Here is a 27,277-nt window from a genome sequence, read left to right on the forward strand (position 1 = left end):
GGGGGGCACATCCCTCCCCCACGCCCCCATTCCATCTGGATTCGCCCCTACTTTGGCGTTTGAGCACAAAGAATGGATAACATTTATTTATGCAGAAAACGTGACCAGATTTACAGGTAAGAAAGTTTTATTGTGTTTTCACATCATGTGGTCCTCAGAAAGAGAGTTTAGGTGCATTTGAGTGGAAAATAGTGTTAGTTGTTGACGCGTCGCGGAGGATCAGCTGTTTTTAACGACCAGATACAGAGCGGCTCAGCTCAGAATTATAAATAAAGGAGGAAAAAAAGTATAAAAATGTCTTTGTAAAGCTCAGTGCAGGTGTGCTGATCACCGTGCTTTAAGAGGTGAGGACGAGTCGAGCAGCTGCAAAAAACCGCGGATGAAAAGCTCACAGCTCGCTTAAAGTGGGCAGTTCAGTCGAACCCCGACCTCCTGCCCACAGACCAAGTTTAATGCTGCTATCGACCCACAATGAAAAATAATAGTAACGCACAGTGACATGAAGAAGTAACTTTAATCTGATTACTGATTTGGAAAGATTCACGCGTTAGATTACTCGTTACTAAAAAAAGTGGTCAGATTAGAGTAACGCGTTACAAGTAACGCGTTACCGGCATCACTGTTCAAAACACACCAGCAAGTTCATCCACTTAATCACTCCTCATCCACAAGTACAACTAGAACAGAACTCAGAACACAGACTTTGAGGACAATGAGCCACATGCATGTGAGAAAGATATGAAGGACACAAAAGACCACAGATCTGCATGGAGGAGGCTTGTGATGTCACAGGGACAGAATCTAGAAGCTAATATATCCCAGATCACAGTCACCTGGACAAAACCCACAGATAATAAAGACTAACTGTGTTCTAAGCGGAACGCATGGCGGAGTGGGTGGAGTTAAACGGTGTAGATGAGGTCACTAACGTGGAGGAGGCCTGGCTGTCGTGGAAGCAGTGGTTGTGGCAGTCGCTGTCCCGGTCAGCGGAGGTTCGGCGGATCAGAATGTGTAAGGGGATGTAGCCGGGCGTCGGGCCGAACACCAGCAGGCGGCCCTGGCCCAGAGGAGGCCCGTCGCCATGGTAACAGAAGGCACACTGCTTCACACTGGAGGAGAATCAGACGGCGACATTAATGTCACAGTCCAACACAACAGAGAAGGTATGAACAGGACTTCTTACCGCTTCTTGGCATGTCCCGGGATCAGAGCGGGTGAACCCTGTGAGTCCTCAGACAGCGAGCCTTGGAAGAGAGCGGACAGTGAGTCTTCATCCTCCCTGGGACTGAAGCCCAGTCTGGAACAGGAGCTGGATAGAGGGCTGGAGCAAGCACTGAGGGCGGGACTCTGCTCCATGAGGCCCACCCTGTCGCTGACTCCACCCCCTTCTGTCTCGACAATTACAGTGCACGTACTGCAGATGGCTTCCGTGAGGGAGGGGCTGCAGCTCAGGATAGGCTGGTCTTCGTCCACAAGCTGAGTGGCTGGTCTGGGGCTGGACACAGCGCAGTGAGATAGATTACAGTTTGGGGATGGGGGCAGAGGACACAATGTGGAATCTGGAGTGCAGCTGCCCGGAATCATCTGGAGATGTGCTGGTCTAGGGGAGGAAGGCTGAGCAGGAAGCACATAACCGACTTTGTCTTCACCTCGAACTCTAGGACCTGGTTTTGGGCTAGAATCTGGGTACGTAAAATCAAGAAAAGCAGGGCCACTATCAGGGCTGGGTTCAGGCTCTGGACTCTGCCTTCCTTGACTGGGTTCATCTTTGTGTTCAGGCTTTGGGTTAGTTTTTCTTCGTGATGTGGACTGACGCCATCCTGTGGTCTTGCGTTTCCCCTCCTTCAGCTCTGTGGATGTCCACAATAATTTAGTTAAAACCAGCAGTCTGCAAACATCTCCAACACATCAACACCTGTGGACACTTCATCACGTAACCACCACCACAGGACATGTTCAGGTTCAGAAACACGAATGGGACAAAGATGGGCAGCTGCTGAAAAACACAACTGATGACCAACCCCGAACCCGCTTCACAACAAAAACATGGACATCAAACAGTCGGAGTGCAGCCGAGAGCCTCAACGTCAACTTCAAATTAAGCTCGTCTATCCACTACCAGGCAGTGGTGGGCACAGTTCCGCTGATCTGCTAACTGCTAATTACTTTTTTTGCTAGCGGACTAGCTCTTCAGCTAACTTTGAAAACCATCAGCGGACCAATTAGCATCTGCAAAATTTAGTTCTAAGATTTTTTTTTGCTGGTAAACTGAGTAAAGTTTAATGGTCAAAATCATTTGTAAACCCTAAAATTCTACATGTTTGTTGTGTGTCTATTTACTGCTTTTTGTTGTTTGTTTGAAAGATTTATTTTGAATATCAAGGCACATCCATGTTATAATTTTCTATATCCTCATCAATAAAATACTTAGGTAAACTATTGTGCATATTGCTGTTTCTTATAACATTATTTAGTACCTTCCACGTTCGTTTAATATTATTTTTATTGCCCTCTAATAATAATCTTTCTTACTTGCTCTTACAATATTAGTTAACTTGTTTTTATATTTGCATTCTGCCTCTATAGATCTCTGTCTAATAAAATCTCTGTACAGTGTATTCTTCTTTTTAAATGCATTTTTTAACCCTCTTGTCATCCATGGAGAGATATTATATGCCAGTTTCTTGTTGTATTTCTTAATTGGACAATGTTTATCATATAATGAAGTAAATATTTTTAAGAATTCATTGTAAACATAATATTGTTATCATTATATATTGTATCCCAATTGTGTTCCAACAGGTCTTTTCTTAGTGCGTTTATAGATTCCTCTGTCTTTACACGTCTGTATTCTATTTTTTCCCAAGGTTTATATTATTAACTGTAAATACTGGGAGATGGTCACCAATGCCGTTAATTAATAATCCACTAATTGCCTTATTATCAATGCCATTTGTAAATATGTTGTCAATGAGAGTAGCAGAAGTAGATGTAATCCTACTGGCTCTTGGGATTCTGGGAAAAGAAGCACATACTGTACATTGTATTGATAAATTCATTTGTTGGCATTTAACAGGTCAATGTTCCAATTTGCACATAAAAAAACTGTTTTGTTTTGAAAACATACTTTCCATCCATTCACTGAAAATTCCAATGCTAGAATCTGGTGTTCTCTTTATACAGCTCACAATAATATTTGTGTTTTTATTTTTCTTACAGATTTCAACTGATGAACATTCAAGAACATTATCCACCACAGTTGTCATTCCCTCTATAACCTTAAAGTCTAATGTTTTATCTATCTATCTATAAGTAAGAATTAAACGAGAAGCCGTGCATTATACGGTTTGAATGCACGACGCGGAGTCTAACCATACACCCTTCGGCCTCAGGGTGTATGGTTTTCTTCAGGGTTTATAAAGCCATGTTCATTGGAGAACAACTTGATAACTGATAATATATAGCCACTCCTCCACCTTTGTTTTCTGTTTTTATATGTAAGCTCATAACCCTCCATGTCAAAGCCTATTCCTCTTTCAATATTCATCCGTGTTTCTGATATTGCAATCATATTGAAAGGTTGGGGAAAGTATTCAGATAGTCCTTATTGTTTTTTAATTTGTATACAAGCTTCTGCTGTTAAAATGAATAATTGATAGTTTACCCACAGATTTAATATCCTGGTTGTATTGATCATCTGTGTAGTAGCAGCAGTTATTGTTAATGGTGGAGAAGAAATTATTGTCTGGGTCAATATCCTGTTCCAAGTCCAGAATGCTGTGATCGGTGTACTCCAAAGTTTTCAGTTCCAGTTGCTCATAGTCATGTATCCTCTGTGTAATGTGGTTCATGTCCCCAGGTGTGTAGTGCGTTCTGTCCATGTGTGAAGTCGTGGTTGTGTTTTGTTTGTTACCTCCGTGTCCAGTCCAGTCCTAATCCAGCCCGTACCATGATGATGCAGTATGATCCAGTGACATTCACTGGTATTTGTCCAGTTCAGCGATGCTCTCTATGCACATCACTTGGGCTTCCTTGGGGGTTCCGTTCAGTTTAATGAATACTTTGCAATTTGAAGTCCATGTGTTTTGTATTTTTTCTGTTTTTTGAGTTGTCGTGCTCTATATCAGAGTTGTGTTTGGCTCTGTGCTCATTCATGATGACATTTGTTCCCTTCAGCTTTCTTCCTTGTTTCAGCAGAGTGATTTTGTATTTTCTGTTTGTAAACCTGAGTATTACACCTGGTTTTTCACTGGCATTTCTCTTGGGCAGAGTGTTTATATTAAGATCAAATCAAATCAATTTCATTTATATAGCGCCAAATCACAACAAACAGTTGCCCCAAGGCGCTTTATATTGTAAGGCAAAGCCATACAATAATTACAGAAAAACCCCAACTGTCAAAACGACCCCCTGTGAGCAAGCACTTGGCGACAGTGGGAAGGAAAAACTCCCTTTTAACAGGAAGAAACCTCCAGCAGAACCAGGCTCAGGGAGGGGCAGTCTTCTGCTGGGACTGGTTGGGGCTGAGGGAGAGAACCAGGAAAAAGACATGCTGTGGAGGGGAGCAGAGATCAATCACTAATGATTAAATGCAGAGTGGTGCATACAGAGCAAAAAGAGAAAGAAACACTCAGTGCATCATGGGAACCCCCCAGCAGTCTACGTCTATAGCAGCATAACTAAGGGATGGTTCAGGGTCACCTGATCCAGCCCTAACTATAAGCTTTAGCAAAAAGGAAAGTTTTAAGCCTAATCTTAAAAGTAGAGAGGGTGTCTGTCTCCCTGATCTGAATTGGGAGCTGGTTCCACAGGAGAGGAGCCTGAAAGCTGAAGGCTCTGCCTCCCATTCTACTCTTACAAACCCTAGGAACTACAAGTAAGCCTGCAGTCTGACAGCGAAGCACTCTATTGGGGTGATATGGTACTATGAGGTCCCTAAGATAAGATGGGACCTGATTATTCAAAACCTTATAAGTAAGAAGAAGAATTTTAAATTCTATTCTAGAATTAACAGGAAGCCAATGAAGAGAGGCCAATATGGGTGAGATATGCTCTCTCCTTCTAGTCCCCGTCAGTACTCTAGCTGCAGCATTTTGAATTAACTGAAGGCTTTTCAGGGAACTTTTAGGACAACCTGATAATAATGAATTACAATAGTCCAGCCTAGAGGAAATAAATGCATGAATTAGTTTTTCAGCATCACTCTGAGACAAGACCTTTCTGATTTTAGAGATAGTGTGTATTATATATATTATGTATATATATTTTGTATAAAGATGATGACAGTGTTTGGACTTTTTTTTTCGTGCCTTCATTTTGTGATCCTGGGAATGTGCAGGTTATGTGACTTGACCTATGAATTTAACCAGCAGCCCATGCGGCACTTAAACTCAAAACTGTCTTATCAGTAGCCGACAGTGTAATAAGACGTGCCCGTGACAGAGCCAAAACTAAAAGTTAGCGGTAACTTCCGCTAACTATTTAGCGGTTTATCAGTTTAGCATTATAAAAGTCAACTTTTCAGTTAGTAGATTAATGGTTATCGAAGCTAACTTTTAGGTTAACTGTGCCCACCAATAATCCCAGGGCTGGCTAGCTGGATGCCAATAATAGCAATCATGTTGCAGTATGGCCTGCTAAATGTCATGTCTTCAAAGAAGCAGCAGAGGGCAGTAAATGACTCAGCTCTACAAACTGAGGTGCAGGGGCTCAAATGTATGAAGTAAGTCTAGGGAGCAGGTTGTGAGACTGAGCTCCAGACAGGCAAGTGAACAAACGTTCGCAGTTCCGTCACCTGCACAGGTCTTTAGGCCGTGTCAACAGAACCACCATCTGTTACTTTGTGCAATTTGGAGTTTTAGTCCCAGATTCCACACTTAGCCCCAGTGACAAACAAACCTTTCTGAGAGCGTTTCCGCTCAGGCACATCCATACGCTCCTCCTCCAGAACTCTGCCTCGACTCCGCCCCCTGAAAGCAAGAACACACCCGGTCAGTGAACAAACTCCAGACAGCCAGCAGGTGGACTTTACATTGTTCTTCAAGTGTCGGTCTCCTGGTCGGTCCAGCACCCACAGAGCGACTGTGCTAATGTGTGACTGGCTCCTCTGTTGGTCAGTAAATAAAGAGCCAATGAGCTGTCAGCGTGATGCGTAGTTGGCTGTGTGACTGCAGCACATGTGTTCATGTAAAACCTTTTAAAATCAAGTTTAAAACGTGTTTTGTTTGTTTGCACACTGATGTTTGTTTACAGACAGATATAAAACCTGGAGTAGACTCAAAGTTCAGAACTCAACTACCACTGCTGGAATGATCAATACTGTGATCGGTAAGCAGTCATTAGTCCTTTTAGTTTATATGTAATAAGTCTACTGCGACTGACTGTTGTCCTGTCCAGGGTGAACCCCACCTCACGCCCTATGACTGCTGGGATAGGCTACACCCACCCCTGTGACCTTTAACTGGAGGAACTGGGAATAGAAAATGAATGGATGGATGTAATGAGTCTAAAATATATAAGATGTTCACTTAAGAAAGTAACTCACAGGAAAAATAAACTTCATGATAATCTCAGATGCATCTTTACAATACTGGATCCAGAATAACCAAAAACAAGTATTTTAGAAGCTTTCCAAGAAACTGTTGCTTCCTTAAAAATGAGAGACCACTATGTTTTGTTATGACGACACTCTTGATGTGACTTGGATGTATGTATAAGAACCTCTATTTTAACTCTAATGTGCTGTGACTGATAACTAAAATGAGTCTGTCAACATTAAATGGCTGTGTTCTGATGTGGGAGGGAGACACACACACACACACACACCTCGTACGACACCAGGTGAGGTGAGTAACTTAACTGTGTCAGAATCAGTCATTAATCCTCATCAGAACTGAATCTTACAGTTCTTCATTCATGTGGGAATAACACATTACTGAAAAAAGACTGCCCAAAGCATGACATCACCGTGAGCTGGTCACTTACGTGTTCCTTGACTTCGGATGTGGAGCAGGAGGAGGAGGAGATGCGGAGCGCCCGGTGCTCCCATCTTTCCGAGGTCGCCCCCGAAGCCGTTTCTCAGGGGTGGAGCAAGTTGCTGCAGCTTTGGCAAATAGGGCGCTGCGGCCAGCCCGCGTGATGGGAGGTGCTGGACCTCTGTTGCGAGGCTCCTGAGACTGAGCCTCAGATGGCATTCTGGGAAAACATCAACAACCTTATATAGCATTACATTAACAATCATACAGTATTTAGGTTTTTTACTCAAGCTCCTGGAGGGGTTTGTGAGACAACTGCAATCAGTTCGCATGGTGATTCGAAAACTGTGAGCCACTGGGGGAACTTCAATGAGCCACACAGATTCCAAATGGGGAAAAAAGCAAATATACAGGAGTACACATTCAAAATTTCACAAGACCTAAACTTACACACAAAGCAGATTAGGCCACAGGTCCCCGAGATACAGTTCTGTGCAGCAGTTTGCTGAGCGGATTGGAGTCGGGCCAATACACAGACCTGGGTTCAAATCCCGCTCACACAACCCATTTGTGTCCTTCAACATGACACTCAATCTGCATTGTCTCAGCAGTCCACCAAGCAGCCAGTGGGTACAGGCCTCAGCTGGAGAGGTAACCTGTGTCAGACTGCCGCCCTGTCCAGGGTGAGCTGTAGACGCTCACCTGCTTCACACTACAGAATCTGGAGATAAGCCCGGGCATAAATGGATCTACTTCTTAAAGCCTTGTTATTGTCACAGAATATACAACCCCAATTCCAGTGAAGTTGGGACGTTGTGTAAAATGTAAATAAAAACAGAATACAATGATTTTCAAATCCTCTTCAACCAATATTCAATTGAATACACCACAAAGACAAGATATTTAATGTTCAAACTGATAAACTTTATTGTTTTTGTGCAAATATTTGCTCATTTTGAAATGGATGCCTGCAACAGGTTTCCAAAAAGCTGGGACAGTGGTATGTTTCCCACTGTGTTACATCACCTTTCCTTCTAACAACACTCAATAAGTGTTTGGGAACTGAGGACACTAATTGTTGAAGCTTTGTAGGTGGAATTCTTTCCCATTCTTGCTTGATGTACGACTTCAGTTGTTCAACAGTCCGGGGTCTCTGTTGTCATATTTTGCGCTTCATAATGCGCCACACATTTTCAATGGGCGACAGGTCTGGACTGCAGGCAGGCCAGTCTAGTACCCGCACTCTTTTACTACAAAGCCACGCTGTTGTAACACGTGCAGAATGTGGCTTGGCATTGTCTTGCTGAAATAAGCAGGGACGTCCCTGAAAAAGACATTGCTTGGATGGCAGCATGTGTTGCTCCAAAACCTGGACGTACCTTTCAGCATTGATGGTGCCATGATTTCCATGATTTCCAAAAACAATTTGAAATGTGGACTCATCAGACCACAGCACACTTTTCCACTTTGTTTCTGTCCATTTCAAATGAGCTCGGGCCCAGAGAAGGCGGCGGTGTTTCTGAATGTTATTGATGTTTGGCTTTCACTTTGCATGATAGAGTTTTAACTTGAACTTGTAGATGTAGTGACGAACTGTGTTAACTGACAATGGTTTTCTGAAGTGTTCCTGAGCCAACGCGGTAAGATCCTTTACACAATGATGTTGGTTTTTAATGCAGTGCCGCCTGAGGGATTGAAGGTCACGGGCATTCAATGTTGGTTTTCGGCTTTGCCGCTTACATGTAGAAAGTTCTCCAGATTCTCTGAATCTTCTGATTATGGACTGTAGATGATGGAATCCTTAAATTTCTTGCACTTGAACGTTGAGAACCATTGTTCTTAAATTGCTGGACTATTTTTTCCACAAGTGGTGATCCTCGCCCGATCTTTGCTTGTGAACGGCTGAGTCTTTTGGAGATGCTCCTTTTATACCCAATCATGACACTCAATTAGTGTCCTCAGTTGCCAAATGCTTATTGAGTGTTATTAGAAGGAAAGGTGATGTAACACAGTGGTAAACATACCACTGTCTCAGCTTTTTTGAAACGTGTTGCAGGCATCCATTTCAAAATGAGCAAATATTTGCACAAAAACAATGAAGTTTATCAGTTTGAAGATTAACCCTCTGGGGCCGACGCCATCGTATACGACGGCTAAGACCAAGCTTTACTAAATTATAAATAACTTTTTAAGGATATGAGATAGAAACTTACTTTTTTTTGCTGAAAAGTTAACTCCGCAGACTTTCGAGCCAGCCATCGGCCATCTTTGTACTCCTCACAGAAGCTGTGTGATGACGTGCGCAATGTGAGTGTCCAATCGGAATTGGTTCACCGTCACATGGTTTTACAAAATCCAATCGTAGGGCAAATTTACCTCACGTGAAAAGCCAAAGATCGTTTTCAGGAGTGATGTGTTACTAGTTGGCCCATTTCAATAGCCCCCTGGGTGCTCCAATGAGTACGTACTATTGGTACATACTCAGTATGCCCTGCGCCATTACGCACAGCAATCAGTGAAAGCAGACGGAGAGCATCTGATGACAATCTCACGTGAAAGCTGCTTTAGGAGCAGCACAGAACAGTCCAAAATAGAGAAGTTTGTGTTGCAACCTTTGTGTAATAGCAGACAGAAATTGCTTTGAGATGAAGACAAAAAAACAAACAAACAAAAAAACGCATAGACCATTTTGTATATATTGTTCAAAATGTGCATTTGTGTTTATTGTTTGAACCTTTTTCTTGTACAGTCTTTCACACAAGACTTCAAATTACCTTTATAAAGTGTCAAAACAGTTGATTATAGTTTGCTGTGTGTTTTGAATAAATGTGTGTGGAAAATTATTTTCCGCTTCTTTTTTCTTTCTTATTTTTGTTTGTAAACCTTTATTACACTTATAAAACACAACAAAAGCATATATTATGAAAGCACAGGTTGTCCTGAAAAAAAAAGATACATAAAACCTGATTGTGGGATGCAGGGAGAGCTGTTAACAGCAGTAATAAAACATTTATGCCAGGCGAGTGAACTGTCCAAAAAATGCCCCCGGCACCCCAGAGGGTTAAATATCTTGTCTTTGTGGTGTATTCAATTGAATATTGGTTGAAGAGAATTTGAAAATCATTGTATTCTGTTTTTATTTACATTTTACACAACGTCCCAACTTCATTGGAACTGGGATTGTAATAACTCGTATGAGGCTTGAAGTGTGCACTTTTAAAATGCATTGAAACAGAGACTGAGTCTGGTGAATTTAATGGGACAATTGCTGAATTCGGTCATGTGACTTTTACATGACCAAATTCAGTCAGGCAACTCCAAAGAGTTAAAATAACTTATAATTTTACACTTTTACAAGGTGAAGTTTTAATCTGGCGAGGTGGAGATGGAGCCTGTGACGAAAGCACTGACTGCAGCCTTTTCCAGTCGTTCAGAGTCAGTGAGGAAGATACAATGATGTCATCACCAAGCATTACCGTGATTGGTCGGTGGAGTCTAAATCTCTACCGTTGGCCAAATTTATACTGTGAACTGAATATAGTGTTTGTATGGCCCACCCCTATACTGAATGAACTTTTAATGTTGTCAACATTTTTTTTAATCATTTAACCACATACAGCAATACACCCAGGTACAGGTGCTATCAAAATAAATATAAAAATAGTTACACTATCAAATTTACAATTTATGATGATTTATTTCATTAATTTAAAGTCTGATTTATGCAGCTGCAGCTCTGTAACTCCGTGTCATACAATGACGTGTGTGACAGTTTTAAAGTTCTCTGTCTCTGGATTATACTTTATTCTGGATTAATTTGACCCTCAACAAGCTTTTCTTTTTTTTAGAATCATCACCTCCAAATCTAAGGTAAGATGAACATTTTCCTCTTTTATGACTTTGTGCTGTAAAGTTGTGAACATTTCTGATCCATTTTCATCCACGTCAGGTGGCGGTCAGAGTCTGAGCACGGTTTGAAAAATAAATAAACATTCGAGCTTTTAATCACAGAAATGACTCTGGCCCCACATGTGAAGGGTTTTTAATGGAAATACATTGTGATCAGTGAGTGAAAATCCGTTGTACAAAAACCGTTATATACAGTGTTTATTACATGGAAAACAATACAAAACCTTTGGGACTTTTTTTGTCCGATGACTGTGAATATCTGGTTTATACGATGACAGTTTAGGTGAGTTTTACTGGACATGGGACTGAACAATAAATTGACCTCTCAAAGCTTTGATGATGAAGTTCAAATGGAGGGATATGAGCTGTATTTTGTAAACAGAAGATATAAAAAAGGCGGTGGTATTGCTCTGTATACAAAAACAGATCTGATGTGTACAATTGTTGAAGAAATGACAATTATGAATGATGTCATAGAAATTGTAACAGTGGAACTTGTACATGAAATATCTAAGAATATTTTAGTTAGTTGTGTATACAGAGCACCAGATTCTTGTGTTGTGAAATTTACAGATAAAATAATTGAATTATTCCATCAAATTAAAAACAAAATGCTTTTTATGTGTGGGGACTTTAATATTAACATAGAAAGCTCCAGCTGCCAAAGATCAAGTGATTTTGTGAATACAATGTATAGTTTGGGGTTATTCCCCTTGATAACAAAACCAACCAGAATTACATCGCAAAGTGCAACGGTAATTGATAATATATTTACAAACAGAACAGATGAAATTATCAAGAATGGGATCTTCATGACAGATATTAGCGACCATTTACCAATTTTTTCAATATTTAAATATAAAAATAGGTACAACAAAAAAACTGATATAAACTTTAAAAGAGATAAGTCAGTAAAAGCCTTAGAGGCATTAAAATATGACCTTAAAAATCAAAACTGGGAAGAAGTTTATGTCAGTGATGTTAATGTAGCATATAACTCATTTATGAAAATATTGATGAAATCATACAATAAAAATTGTAAATTAATTGAAATTAGTAAGAAAAGAGTAAATAAACCATGGCTGACAAAGGGAATAAAAAATGCTTGTGCAAAGAAAAACTATTTATACAGGTGCTTTTTAAAATGGCAAACAAAGGAATCAGAACATAAATACAAAAAATATAAAAATAAACTATTAACAATAATTAGGAAACAAAAAAAAGATTATTACAGTGAAAAACTAAATAAGAGTAAAGATAATATGAGGGTAACATGGGGAATTATAAAAAGTGTGATTGATAGTGATGGAACGAAAGAAACTATTCCAAATTACTTTGTTAAGGAAAATAAAGAGATATATGATATAAAAGAAGTTGCAAATGGGTTTAATGATTATTTTTCAAATGTAGGGTCAAGTCTGGTGGGAAATAAACCAATAATAGAAGATAAATTATGTACATTGGTAAATACGGTCAATAGTATTTTCCTGGACAATGTGGAAAAAGATGAAATAAGAAATATTGTAAAAAACTGTGTAAGCAAAAGATCAACTGACCATGAAGATTTAGACATGATGACTGTAAAAAGTATAATAGAAATTGTTATTGAACCATTTACTTATATTTGTAATCTGTCTCTGTCAACTGGGGTTTTTCCAGATGAAATGAAAATTGCTAAGGTAGTCCCATTATATAAAAATGGAGACAAACATAATTTTTCTAATTACAGGCCAGTATCATTGCTTCCACAGTTTTCTAAAATTATGGAAAAAGTTTTTGTAACAAGATTGGATAAATTTATTGAGAAACATATTTTAAATAATGCTCAGTATGGATTCAGAACAAAACATTCGACAGCTATGGCAATTATGGAACTAATAGAGAAAATATCAACAACAATAGATAATAAGGATTATTTTGTAAGTATTTTTATTGACCTGAAAAAGGCTTTTGATGTTATAGACCACTCAAGATTGCTCCACAAGTTACAACAATATGGAATAAGAGGTGTTGCACATCAGTGGGTAAAAAGCTACTTAGAAAATAGAAAACAGTTTGTTCAGATAAATAATACCAAATCAGAATTGTGTAACATTATTTATGGAGTACCACAAGGATCGGTACTTGGACCCAAACTGTTTATTTTGTATATCAATGATTTTGTGAATGTATCCAATGTGCTTGGCAGCATTTTATTTGCTGATGATACAACGCTGTTTTACTCTGGATCAGATATACAGGAAGTAGCACAAGTGATAAATACAGAGTTGGAAAAAGTTAAACATTGGTTTGATATAAACAGATTGTCACTAAATATTAATAAGACAAATTTCATATTGTTTAATGATAGAGCGAAAGAAAATAATGTGTCATTACAAATAGATGGAATGGATATACAAAGGGTAAAAGAAATGAAATTTTTAGGAGTCATGATTGATGAAGATCTTACATGGAAGTCACACATAAATTACATAAAAGGAAAAATAGCGAAAGCCATTGCTGTTTTGCATAAAGTAAAATATTCATTAAATAGTTATGGTTTATTAACATTGTACAATTCATTGATTGTCCCATATTTAACTTACTGTGTAGAAATCTGGGGATCAACATATACAACCTATATACAACCTTTATTTATTTTGCAGAAAAGAGCTTTAAAAGTGATTAGTAACAGTGGTTTTAGAGATTCATCTAATCCATTGTTTATTAAGTATAGGGTACTTAAATTTCATGATTTAGTTGATTTGAAAATATTACAAACGATGTACCAAGTTAATAAAAATACTTTACCAACAAACATTCAAAATATGTTTGAAAAAAGAGTAAGTAGTTATAAATTGAAAGGAATAGAAGTCTTTAAAAAACCAAGATTTAGAACCAAAGTAAAGGAAAGGAGTATTGCAGTAAATGGTGTCAAATTATGGAACAATCTTAATAAAGAAATTAAAGAATTAAGGTCGCTTAAATTATTTAAAAAACATATTAAATTAGATGTATTAAGTAAGTATGAAACTATGAAGTAAGTCAGTGGGCTGCAAGAAAGTCAAAAAAAAAAAAGTAAACTGTTAATAATGTTTGGAGTGTCTTAAGTTTAAATGTAACCTGTCAGTGATGTAATCTATTAATTAATGGTCATAATTATGAAATGGGTCAGTGGTATGTGACAAGTTAAAGAAATGCAATCTGTTAAATAATGTTGACTATGATGCTGTATATTGAAAGATTGTATTGTTAAAAGGGGCAGAAATCATAAGACTTGTTCTTCTTTCTGCTCCTTTTCATTCTGGTATTGTGGTGCTTTTGTTTTTTGCTTTTCTGTTTTTCTTTTAAATGAATGAAATAAATATTAAAGAAAAAAAAAAAAAAAAAGTCGCTTCCATCCCACATGCTGACTTTATTTTCACAAATGTTTCTTCTGTTCAGATCTGAAGGGAATCTGAACATCTTTGAAGCCCTTGTGTCTATTTGTGCCTCAAAATGCACAACAATCTGGCATTTTCAGCAAATAAAATAAAACCACTGATTTACATGCAGACACATTAACAGCCAACACTATTTTGGAATCCAAGACAGCACCATGAGTCACGTGACACATCAAGGCACACTTCTTCTACTGTAAGTGTCCCAAACCCCAAGTGAAATCATTAATCAACACTGTTACAAAGAGGACCCCACCACACTGTGCACAACTGTCAATGTTTGTTTTCACAAAGTTTAAAAAACACCATGACGTGCATCACTTCCCACCATGGAACAGTTCAGTGGTGTCTCAACTGTACCCGTGTCATTCATTGATCCCATATTTATTACTTTGTTTTATATCACAGCTGAGTGGATCCTTGTCATTTGATTGCCGCTTTGTCTGTCACTTGACATGGATTATTTGTCCCATTTGTGTTGTGTTCCATTTACCACGCAAATTTGGTTCGATACGTATTGTACCATTCCACATTGCACCAACTGCGTGTGCACACACTAGTAGGAGCGGAGCTTAACTAAATATGGCAGCTAAATATGGAGTTTGTTTTGCTGACAGACAATTTGAAGGAGCTAATTCATGGTGCTAATTCTTCTAACACAAAGAAACAAACCCACTATGCCATAAGCCATCTGGAGGCACAAAGAGCTGTAAGGATGACGAGAACAAAGTTAGGATGAAAAGCTGGACAAATTTCTGACGTGATTTTTCACTTGAGTGAAGAAAGTGCAGGTGGCACTCTGTACATGAAGTCAGTGCATGGCATCACGGACTACATCGTCAGGATTGTTTTTTTGCGAGTTTACTGAGAACAATTTTGGACCCCTATTTAAAGTTTGTGTTGGACTGTTGATGTCAAAGCACCAGTGACGAACAGCAAAATATAAGTCCCTTTCCTGTTGCTTATAAATTCATCACTCATCATCTTCAACCGCTTATCTGGGATCGGGTCGTGGGGGCAACAGCTCCAGCAGGGGGCAACAGCTCTAACAGGGGACCCCAGACTTCCCTTTCCTGGGCCACATTGACCACCTCTGACTGGGTGATCCCAAGGTGTTCCCAGGTCAGTGTGGAGATATAATCTCTCCACCTTGTTCTGGGTCTTCCCTGGGGTCTCCTCCCAGACGGAGGTCCCTGGAACACCTCCCTAGGGAGGCGCCCAAGAGGCATCCTTACCAGATGCCCGAACCACCTCAGCCGGCTCCTTTCAACGTGAAGGAGCAGCGGCTCTACTCCAAGCTCCACACGGATGACCGAACTTCTCACACTATCGCTAAAGGAGACACCAGCCACCCTCCTGAGGAAGCCCATTTCAGCCGCTTGTACCCACAATCTTGTTCTTTTGGTCACGACTCAACCCTCATAACCATAGGTGAGAGTAGGAACAAAGACTGATCAGTCTGATCCAACCCATCGGTTTCCAGCTGAGAACCATGGCTTCAGATTTAAAGGTGCTGATCCTTATCCCAGCCGCTTCACACTCGGTTGCAAACCGATCCAGTGAGTGTTGGAGGTCACAGCTGATGAATCCAACAGGACCACATCATCTGCAAAAAGCAGTGATGAGACCCTGAGCCCATCAAACTGGAAACCCTCCTCCCCTCGACTACGCCTCGATATCCTGTCCATGAATATCACAAACAGGATTGGTGACAAGGCGCAGCCCTGGTGGAGGCCAACCTCCACCGGAAACGAGTCCAACTTACTGCCGAGCACCCGAACACAGCTCTCACTTTGTGAGTACAGAGATTGGATGTCCCTGAGAATGGACCCCCTCACTCCATACTCCCCCAGCAGCTCCCACAATATCTTCCGGGGTACCCGATCATACGCCTTCTCCAAGTCCACAAAACACATGTAGACTGGGTGGTCATACTCCCAGGCACCCTCCAGGATCCTTGTGAGAGCGAAGAGCTGGTCGGTTGTTCCACGTCCAGCACGGAACCCGCACTGTTCCTCTTTAATCAGAGGTTTGACTGTCGGCCAAACCCTCCTTTCCAGTACCCTGGAGTAGACTTTACCAGGGAGGTTAAGTAGTGTGATGCCCCTGTAGTTGCCACACACACTCTGGTCCCCCTTTTTAAATATGGGGACCACCACCCCAGTTTGCCACTCCTTAGGCACTGTCCCAGACCTCATTCAAGACAATCCCTCCACACCCAGAACCTTCAGCATTGAGACAGATCTCATCAACCCCTGGGGCCTTGCCACTGTTGAGTTGTTTGACTACCTCAGTGACTTCAGCCAGGGAAACTGATTAAAATCCTCCATCAGCTTCCAGTTCTGCCCCTACTAGAGAGGACGCGCCGGTCTGATGCAGGAGTTCCTTCCAGCGCCGTATTATATCCTCAGTTGAGGTCAATAGAGTCCCATCCTTACTGTAGACAGCTTGGAGGGTTCCCCGTTTTCCCCTCCTGAGGTGCCTCACGGTCTTCCAGAAGCACCTTAGTGCCGACCGAAAGTCCTTCTCCATGGTTGCTCCAAACTCCTCCCACATCCGCTGCTTTACCTCCCCCACATCAGAGGCTGCCGCCCTTCGGGCCTGTCGGTAGTTTGCAACTGCCTCCGGAGTCCCCCGAGATAACATTTTCCAGAAAGACTCCTTCAGTCAGACAGCTTCCCTAACCACTGGTATCCACCACAGTGTTCGAGGGTTGCCACCCCTTGAGGCACTTAAGACCGTCAGGTGACAGCTCCCCACTGCAGCTTCAGCAATGGAAACTTTGAACATAGCCCATTCTGGTTCAATGCCCCCAACCTCCACGGGGATGCTAGAAAAGCTCTGCCGGAGGTGTAAGTTAAAGATCTGTTGGACAGTGGGCTCCTCCAGACATTGCCAGTTCACCCGCACTATCTGTTTGGACTTACCGGGTCGATCCAAAGTCCTCCCCCACACTCTGATCCAACTGACAGTCCTGCCCCTCAAGTGTCCAGAACATGTGGCCTCAGATCAGATGATGTGATCACAAAATCTATCATCGATCTTCAACCTAGGGTGCTCTGGTACCATGTACACTTATGAGCATCCTTATGTTCGAATATGGTGTTCGTTATGGACAGTCCGTGACTAGCACAGACGTCCAATAACAAACGACCATTTGGGTTTAGATCAGAGAGGCCGTTCCTCCAAATCACACCTCTCCAGGTGTCTCTGTCATTGCCCACATGTGCGCTGAAGTCCCCCAGCAGAACAATGAAGTCCCCCACTAGAGTCCCAGACAGGACTCCAGTGGGGTCTGGTCTTGGTCTTGCTGGACTTTTTAGAGTGGTGCCATTCATCCTCTCTATATATAAATGTGGACAAAACTAAAGAAATGCACATTGATTTCAGGAAAACACCACCTGTTCTGAATCAAATGTCCATTGATGGGAAGCCCATAGATGTTGTTGAGAATTATAAGTATCTTAGCACCCAAACTGACAATAAATTATCTTTTGAATTACAGGTTAATGCAGTGTGCAGTAAGGCGCATCAAAGAATGCACTTTCTGCGAAAATTTAGGAATTACAACGTAGATGGTATCTTCATGAAAATGTTCTACAGTTGCTTTGTGGAGTCTGTGTTAACCTTTTCCTTCCTGTGTTGGCTCAACTTACTGAACCTTAAGAATCGCAACCGTCTTTGTAATATTGTCAAGGAATGTGGTAAAATTATGGGAACTCAGTGCATGGACATCATGGACCTTTTTAAAATAAGGGTTGTGTCAAAAGCCAGGAAAATTATGGCGGATTTGGCACACCCTCTGCACTCACAATTTAAGTTTCTGCCGTCGGGCAGACGCCTGGTAATGCCCAGATGCAGAACCAGACTCAAAAAAACTCTTATTCCCACAGCCATTGCTCTCCTAAATAACACCTAAGGACTTAAGTCTACACTGACTTGCACCTTATTTCTTGGTTTTTGTTTTGTATATTTATTCTGCTGTGTTTTTATGAACTTGTATGATGTGGTTTTATGAATGCAATTTTTACTGCTGACTGCACCTGAATTGCCCCCATGGGGTCTAAATAAACAATCAAATCAAAATCAAATCAAAGACTCCATTCAGGCACTCCAAAAAGACAGAATACTCCGAACTGCTGTTCGGTGCAAATGCACAAACAGTCAGAGTGATGAACACCAAAATGTAAGTCCCTTTTCTATTGCTTATAAATTAAAATATCAAATGACAAGGATCTATATTCGCTGTTATATAAAACAAATAATGTTTTTTCATTATTTCATTGGAAGAAATATTTCATTCAATGAAAGATGGAATTCAATTTCAATTTATTTCATTAATATAGCAGCAAATCACAACAAAACTAACTCGAGGCGCAATTAAGGTCTAACCTTACCAACCCCTAGAGCAGTGATTTTCAACCTTTTTTGAGCCGCGGCACCCTTTTTATATTTACAAAATCCTGCGGCACACTACCAACCAAAATAATATTATAATTCTATTACCTCTGGTTTTGCGCATTTCGAAAATCCTCAAGCATTTTGCGCTCTGATCTCAAGTAGGGCTGTCATGATTAGGAATTTCTGGAGACGATTAATTGTCAGACAAATAATTGCGATTGATGAATATATTGTCTATTTTTTTTTCTTTTTTTTTCCCTTTATATTCTACTATTGTATAATTACACAACTCTGGAAGAACGTTTGGCTTCTGTGAGTGGAGAAACTGGGAATGGTGCAACATTTTTATCTTCATTTTACATACAGTCCCAACTTTTTCTGAATTGTGGTTGTTTCTGTTGCATTTCTGAAATTGTTTCTCCTCATCAGTCACGTTTTGTGCTTAAACACTGCATTAAGCCCATATTGAACAAATAAACACCTTTGGAAAGTAACAGCTGTTAAAGTTCAGAGTTCTCACCTGCTTTTTGTGATCTGTGCCTCTGAACATTACCACAGCTTCTCCATGTCAGGGGTTTGTTTTTTTTTTGTGTGGCTCAGTTCATTCATATATTCTCATTTTTTTAATATGTTTTTAAAGCTATTTGACCATTTATTTCATCTCATGATCTCATAAATTCAGCATACGACGCGCACATGGTGTGAACAGGACGGTAACGGCAGAATCACACCTTTAGAGAAAGTTCAGAGAGAAGTAAAGGCAGCTTCACGTTTTCATTTTAACATGTTCACTCTGGTTAAAATCCTCTCTCTGCTCCGCGCTCGCTGCGCACTGAACGTGTCACACCTGCATTCAGGAATCTCCCTCACCCACCCCCTCCCTCGCAGTCTGCAGCCTGTTGACTCCACGCGCGCACACACACAGGCAAAGACACACACACCGACAGCTCCGCATTTTAGACGGCTTTTGAAGAAGACGGCACTGTTTTAATCGCCCGTCAGCCTCCTTGTTATTGGCCTGCCTTAAGACGAGAGCGAGGCTGCAGCACAATGACGTCAGATTCTGAGTCGTTTTATGCTTTGTGGATAAAATAAATAATTCACTGTAATTTTCGGCGATTATTTTTCATATTCACGAATATGAAAAATAATCGCGATTGACGAATATTAATAATTGTGACAGCCCTACCCACGGCACGCCTGATAATCGATCACGGCACGCCTGATGATCGATCACGGCACGCCTGATGATCGATCACGGCACCCTAAGGTGCCGCGGCACCCCGGTTGAGAATCACTGCCCTAGAGCAAGCACATAGGTGACACTGGTCAGGATAAACTCCCGCTGAAGATGTGAGGAAGAAATTTCAAGCAGACCAGACTCACTGGCTACATTTACATGCCGTTAATATTCCGGTTTCTGAATCATTAGGAATAACCCGTTTACATGCTTAAGCAGACAGAGTTACTCCTGTATACATGGTCATTGGTATCATGTGGAATATCTCCATCTAAACAGCGACACACGTCTTCCACTGGTGCTTGATTTAGTCTGGTGTTCGTGCAAATCCTGCTTCGCGAAACTTTTCGGCCACCTTCTTGTAAATGTCGCTATCTCGTTACTTTCTACCGTCAATAAAAGACATTCACGTCTTTCATGATACTAATGAAGTACAGTGGTCCCTCGTTTATCGCAGTTGTGTTCTAAAAATAACCTGCAATAGGCGAAATCCGCAAAGTAGTCAGCGTTATTTTTTACAATTATTATAGATGTTTTAAGGCTGTAAAACCCCTCACTAGACACTTTATACACTTTTCTCAAACAGGCATTAAGATTTTCTCACTTTTCTCTCCTATGTAAACACTCTCTTTTTTCTTCTGGGCGAGAAGATTATAAACAGACACACGCAGAACACAATGCACGTGCTCTCTCTTCGCTCACTGCCTCCAGGGGTACGGATGCAGGACCCGCAAAGAATTCAAGTCATGGCCACGGTGCTCTGCGGCTGCAGTATACCGTGACCCTGCAGTGCTGTGGATTTTTCCACAAATGCCGGAGCGCTCCGCATCAAAACAGCGAGCACAGTCTCTGGACCTGTTGCCAGAGTTGGCACAGCTCCGCACAGCAGAGAGGGGGGCGGTGTGAGTGGCCCGCTGCGGCATTTACCAAGCCCACAGACTCAGTAAGCGCATAGGAGGCAGTGAGAGCAATCGCAGTGATGCCGACCGGTGCCGCGACCGGCCCGCCTTATAAGGACGTAGAATACAATGCGCTGTTTCTCTCTGCTTCTGTGGTGTCTGGTGGGTTCACGCACAGCATACAAGTAGTTGCCATACTCAAAAGACCAAGATTCCTTGCAGATAGGACATGCGCAGAACACAAAATAATGTTCCTTTCTATGGGGATATCCCGATGCGCGTTTATATGACCTGATATTCGGGTTAGAAAAGGAGTAACCCAGGGGTCTTATTCGGGTTTTTAAAAACCCGAATATGAGCATATTTGGGTTTTTGCGGTTGTTTACATGGCTGCGCGCAACCGGGTTATTGCTAATATTCCGGTTATGAAAGGGTTATTGGCTGCATGCAAATGTAGTCACTGCTTCACAGTGTCTGAAAGCGGTCCAATCCGTGCATCCACAGCCCCTATAGTGTACAGACTCAGTCATACAACTGAAGATGTTTTCAGGCTTGAAATTAAAAACTAAAAATTATTTCATTCTCTATACCCACTTGCCCCAAACAAGGATGATGATGATGGGGGGGCTGCAGCCTATCACAGCTACCACAGGACATGAAGTGGGATACACCATAGACAGGACACCAGTCTGTTGCAGGGCCAAAACTAGGGATGTCCCGATCCGGTTTTTTTGGCCCCGATTCGATTCATCTGATTTTGAGTATCTGCCGATACCGAGTCCCGATCCGATACTTTACAAAACTGAATGAACAATGAACAAATGCTAAATATATAATAATTTCATTTTAATCACCTTATTTTATTATTTATCACTTAAACAGTGCACTTCTCCTTGAGGTAGCTTGAACAATCAAGTAATAATCTACCAGACTTAAGAAATGTACAAATTTCCATGTTATTTTCCATCCATCCATTTTCTTACGCTTTATCCGGAGTCGGGTCACGGGGGCAGCAGCTCAAGCAAAGCCGCCCAGACCTCCCGATCCACACACACCTCCCCCAGCTCCTCCGGGGGAACCCCAAGGCGTTCCCAAGGCAGCCGAGAGATGTAGTCCCTCCAGCGTGTCCTGGGTCTTCCCCGGGGCTTCCTCCCAATGGGACGTGCCCGGAACACCTCTCCAGCGAGGCGTCCAGGAAGCATCCGGAAAAGATGCCCGAGCCACCTCAACTGACTCCTTTCGACGTGGAGGAGCAGCGGCTCGACTCCGAGCTCCTCCCGAGTGACCAAGCTCCTCACCCTACGAGGTCTGTCAATAAAGTAACGGTCCTTTTTATTTTTTTCAAAAACTATATGGATTTCATTCATATGTTTTTATGTCAGACATGCTTGAACCCTCGTGCGCATGCGTGAGTTTTTCCACGCCTGTCGGTGACGTCATTCGCCTGTGAGCACGCATTGGGAAAGAGTGGTCCCGCCCCCTCGTCGGATTTTCATTGTCAGGAAATGGCGGAATGAAAAGGACTTTTTTTCCATCAGAATTTTTTCAGAAGCTGTTAGAGACAGGCACCTGGAAACCATTCGAAAAATTTATCTGGCTTTCGGTGAAAATTTTACGGGCTTCACAGAGAATAAGGTCTGTTACTACAGCTTTAAGGACCCCATTAAGGACGCTCAGCGCGCCGCGCTCCGAGCTGCGACGACGCGGCACAAGCCACCAGACCATTTCTAAATGGATGGCTCTGTGGAAACGAGACCATCGTGTGCTCTTTCTCTGGTTATCACAAGAGCTGGACATCAGCCATTTTCCGGCAGATTTCACTTTTAACAAGAGATTTTGTCATGGAAAGCCGCGTGGACGCTTCGCGCGTAGACCGATTCGCTTTGGAAGCGAGACAAAGGAACACCTCCGTTTCGGCGTGTCAGAGGACAAGTCTGGACATGCCTATCTCGGCTTTCAATGCTTACCAGTCCAGTAAGTATCAGAGAAATTGTGGAGAGTTGGACATGTCCGGCAATGCGAACCAAGCTCCTGCTGTGGTCGTACAGGGACCGGATAGCCCTTAGCAAAGGACCCCGGACCCCGTACCCCGGGAGCACTCCCCACAGGGTGCCCCCAACGGACACGGTCAAACGCCTTCTCCAGATCCACAAAACACATGTGGACCCCTGTGTGACCCCTGTGAGAAAGCCAAGTGCTTGCTCACAGGGGGTCGTTTTGACCGTTGGGGTTTTACATAATTATTGTATGGCCTTGCCTTACAATATAAAGCGCCTTGGGGCAACTGTTTGTTGTGATTTGGCGCTATATAAAAAAATTGATTGATTGATTGGTTGGGCAAACTCCCATGAACCCTCGAGCACCCGATGGAGCGTGTAGAGCTGGTCCAGTGTGCCGCGACCAAGACGAAAACCACACTGCTCCTCCTGAATCCGAGGTTCGACCATCAGTCGAATTCTCCTCTCCAGTACTCTGGAATAGACCTTACCGGGGAGGCTGAGGAGTGTGATCCCCCTATAGTTGGAACACACCCTCCGGTCCCCCTTCTTAAACAGAGGGACCACCACCCCGGTCTGCCAATCCAGAGGCACTGTCCCCGATTGCCACGTGATGTTGCAGAGGCGTGTCATCCAAGACAGTCCCACAACATCCAGAGACTTGTACTCAGGATGGATTTCATCCACCCCAGGAGCCTTGCCACCGAGGAGCTTTCTAACCACCTCGGTGACTTCAGCCTGGGTAATGGATGAGTCTGCCTCTGAGTCCCCAGTCTCTGCTTCCTCTTTCGGAAGACGTGACGATGGGATTGAGGAGATCCTCGAAGTACTCCTTCAATTGTCTAAAAATAAATGTCAAAGGTTCCTTATGTTAAACAAGAAATTATCTAATATGAAATAACAGGTGGTTTTAATTTATAGATGAAAGGTTTTTAAAGAACCATTTATTGCTTTAGCTATTTTAATTACAAGTGTTCTAAACTTTTTTAAACAGTAATCAGAAATTTTGAGGTAACAAACAACAACAACAAAAAAAACATTTCCAAGGATTTTTCTCCAGACATGTGGTTTCTGCACTGATCTGTGGTTCAAATCCCTGCCTGACTGGAAAATCACTAAGGGCCCTTGGGCAAGGTCTTTAATCCCCTATTGCTCCCGGTGTGTAGTGAGCGCCTTGTATGGCAGCACCCTGACATCGGGGTGAATGTGAGGCATAATTGTAAAGCGCTTTGAGCGTCTATATAAATGCAGTCCATTTACCATTTGTACAGATCAGTGGTTTCTGCCACTAGCCTTCCGTGTTTTGGCCCGACGCATCGTTCCTATTGGACAGCGCGAAGCTACGTCACAGGTCAGAGCGTCAAAAGTTCAAAAGTCAACTTGAAAAGTAAAAGGGGGAAAAAAAAACAAAAAAAACTTACATTTGCGTCCTGACAGTCCTCAGTGTCCCTCTGATGCTTTATCAGTTTTCAACAAGTTCAGAGCAGCGCAGTGAACGTGAATGAAGATGGAAGCTCTTTAAGACGCGCTCCTAAATGTGATGAGTGCGCACGTCACTCGTGCTCACACCATCTCTCGCTCTGTTTTGCAGACAAACGATTACTGGACAATTTGTTTTGTTTTTTTGTTTTGTTAATCAGATGACAGATCGTCATCCTGAGGACTTGGTCAGCACCGGGTCCTGCTGTGCACAGAGGGATGACTGAGCAAGAGTTTTGGTGGGAAAGTGTCCATCATCCTCTTGTCATTCCATCGAGGCGTCAGGCTGAGTGCGTAAACACACCAACAGCAGTTCTGCGAAAGAAACTCTGTGCGCGTAACTCCCCCCACCTCTGTCCGGCTGAACTTGTTTTTTCTTTTGTTCAATTAAAGAAAAAAAAGAAAAAAAAAAGATTGGGTTGAACTTTGACCGCGTCAGCCTGCCGACAAGCGGCAATGCGCGCTCCTGTCAGAAGCGTCACGTCAAAAGCCAAGCTAAAGCGACGCTTCTGACGCCTCTAAAAAACACCGCCTGAAATAGCGCTGATCAAAATAATGAGGATAAAATCTATATCGGATTCGTGATCGGGATGCAATGTCCGATTTCAATCAAGTCTGAAACCACGTGATCGGCCCGATTTCCGATCACATGATCGGATCGGGACATCCCTAGCCAAAACTAAATACATCTAATTTAACACATTTGTTGTTTTTAGGACAGTGCTGAAGCAATCTGGTGAATAATTATGCTGCATGCTGCCAGTGGACTTGTGCAGGCCAGGTGCTTTGCGCACAGAGAACTGATCACATCAGCCATGACCACCACTTGCGCCCGTGTGTTGTATGTGTGTGGTGAACAAAGCATGACACAAGTGGACCAAGGTAATTAATTGGATGTATTAATTGTACAGCAGCTACACAGATATACATTATACTCCGTGCAGAACTGTGGTCCTCCCTGTTACACAGAAACATTTAGCTACCATCTTCAAACAAGCATGAAGTAAATCACAAAGTCATTAAATATATCCAGTGATTACAATGACTCTTTTCGGTGAGGAGCCGGCGGAGACAGCTGAAGTAATCCTCTCAGTGCTGAGGTGACGGTACCACATGTGCCCCCCAGAGTCCAGCACAAATCACGGATTGGGCTTAAGAGACTGAAACTTTTGCACTGTATAAAAAGATTCTGTGCAGCTTCGTGTGGAAACAAAGCCAAAGCCAGCTAACACGATGGATCCAGGGGTGTAACAGGCTTTGTGACGTTCAGAGGTGTGAGGTTCGTCACTGAGGTCACGGTGACCTCAGGAACTGACTCCAGATCAGAACCCACAGCGGCACCAGAACGTAAACAAACAGCCGTTATCACAGTGAGCACTCACCGGGATCGAGTGTGACTAAGATCAGGCAGGGACCCCATTTAGAACCAATGAGGCCTTTAAAAGCTTCATGATGGCGCGGAAACATTTAATTATGACCACAGATGTTAGCTTGCAGCGATGTTAGCATTAGCATTAACGCAGCTAACTGGGGATGCCGTCTTTAGGTGCACCGCGGACGTAAGAAGCCGTTAAAGGCGGCAGAGACTCACCTGGACAGGTGAGCTGGTTGAAAAGCCGAAACTCTTCTTACCGTTTTAAAATCTTTCGCTTTTTTCTCTCCAGCTTTCACTCAACTTCCAGCGACCTGTTTCCGTCCGACGTGCTGCAATTAGCGTCCTTTTCACGCCACCGCGTTCCACCGGCGAACATTCCCATCCGCAGTCAGAACGAAAATCAGAGTTTGTCCGCAGAAAATTGACGGAAAATTAAAGTTGTTCTTCTTCTTCTAATAGATTCCGGCAGAAATTAAAGTTGAAGCTGTCGCTCCGCCATAGAGGCCATGTTTGGCAGCGACCGACACACCGCCCGTCAGCGTCCGCGCAAATAGGGCCCGCAGGACGCCAACTGACGCGCAAACAAACTGACATTATTTTCACGGTCACACGGAGGTGACGTTCACAGCAACGTAAGTCTGTTTGTGTCGGTAATTGTGATTTTACTGCTACGCTAAGGGACTGTGGCTGTTTGTGTTCAGTGTTTGTGACCCGGCGGAAGAATATATGTGAGTGAATCGGTCTGTCATCACAGCCAAAATCATGAAGCGCGTGCCCCTCACTGCCGCAAAACAAGCAGGAAGTGTCGCAAATACAGATGTTAAAAAAAAAGTTCACGTTTAAAGTTGTAAAGAAAAAAAAATCGTCATGTTGAAATAAAGTTGTAAAAATAACTCCAGCACGTTTAAACAAAGCTGTAAAAAACATTTGTAAAAGTTGCATTTAAAGTCATGAAGAGGTTGACAATTCTTAAATAAAGTTATGAATTTTTTTTACACATTTAAAAACAAGCTTGTACGGTAAAATTATAAAGTAGACGTGTTTGAAGAAAGTTAAAAAGAAACCAGTTGACTTTTTAAAGAAAGTTGTAAAAAAAAAAAGTCGAGCACATTTTAAAGAAAGTTACTCTCAAAGAAACTTGCAAAAACAGTTTAGAGACAGTTATTTTAAAAAGTCAATGCCTTTAAATAAAGAAATTTAGAAAATTTTAAGTTTTGAGGTGGAAAGCTTTTTTAACATTGTATAAAGTGATTGACAGAGCGGGCTGGACTTCCTGAGGAGGCATTTAACATCTGCAGGAAACTCCAGTGGATGTTCTATCAGTCCAATTGTTAAGCTCTGTTTTTCTCGGGGGTCAAATACTTATTTTATGCATTATTTAAAAATCCTACAATGTGATTTTCTGGATTATTTTTTAGATTCTGTCTCTCACAGTTGAAGTGTAGCTACGATAAAAATTACAGACCTCTACATTCTTTGTAGGTGGGAAAACCTGCAAAACTGACAGGGGGTCAAATACTTATTTTCCCCACTGTGTATATATATATATATATATATATATATATATATATATATATATATATA

General features: G+C 42.0%; 1 protein-coding gene across 1 annotated transcript in view; it reads right to left on the bottom strand.

The window, feature by feature from the left end:
* The window catches only part of LOC117505783, a 283,549-nt gene extending 257,047 nt beyond the window's left edge, over positions 1-26,502 (bottom strand). Inside the window, 5 exon segments of the mRNA XM_034165323.1 lie at positions 930-1,109; positions 1,184-1,850; positions 5,899-5,969; positions 6,985-7,194; positions 25,951-26,502. Of these exon segments, the coding sequence (XP_034021214.1) occupies positions 930-1,109; positions 1,184-1,850; positions 5,899-5,969; positions 6,985-7,193 (1,127 nt within the window). The 5' untranslated portion in view covers position 7,194; positions 25,951-26,502.
* Positions 26,503-27,277: the final 775 nt, after the last annotated feature.

The sequence above is a fragment of the Thalassophryne amazonica genome, unplaced genomic scaffold, assembly GCF_902500255.1.
Source record: "Thalassophryne amazonica unplaced genomic scaffold, fThaAma1.1, whole genome shotgun sequence".
Classification (NCBI taxonomy): domain Eukaryota; kingdom Metazoa; phylum Chordata; class Actinopteri; order Batrachoidiformes; family Batrachoididae; genus Thalassophryne; species Thalassophryne amazonica.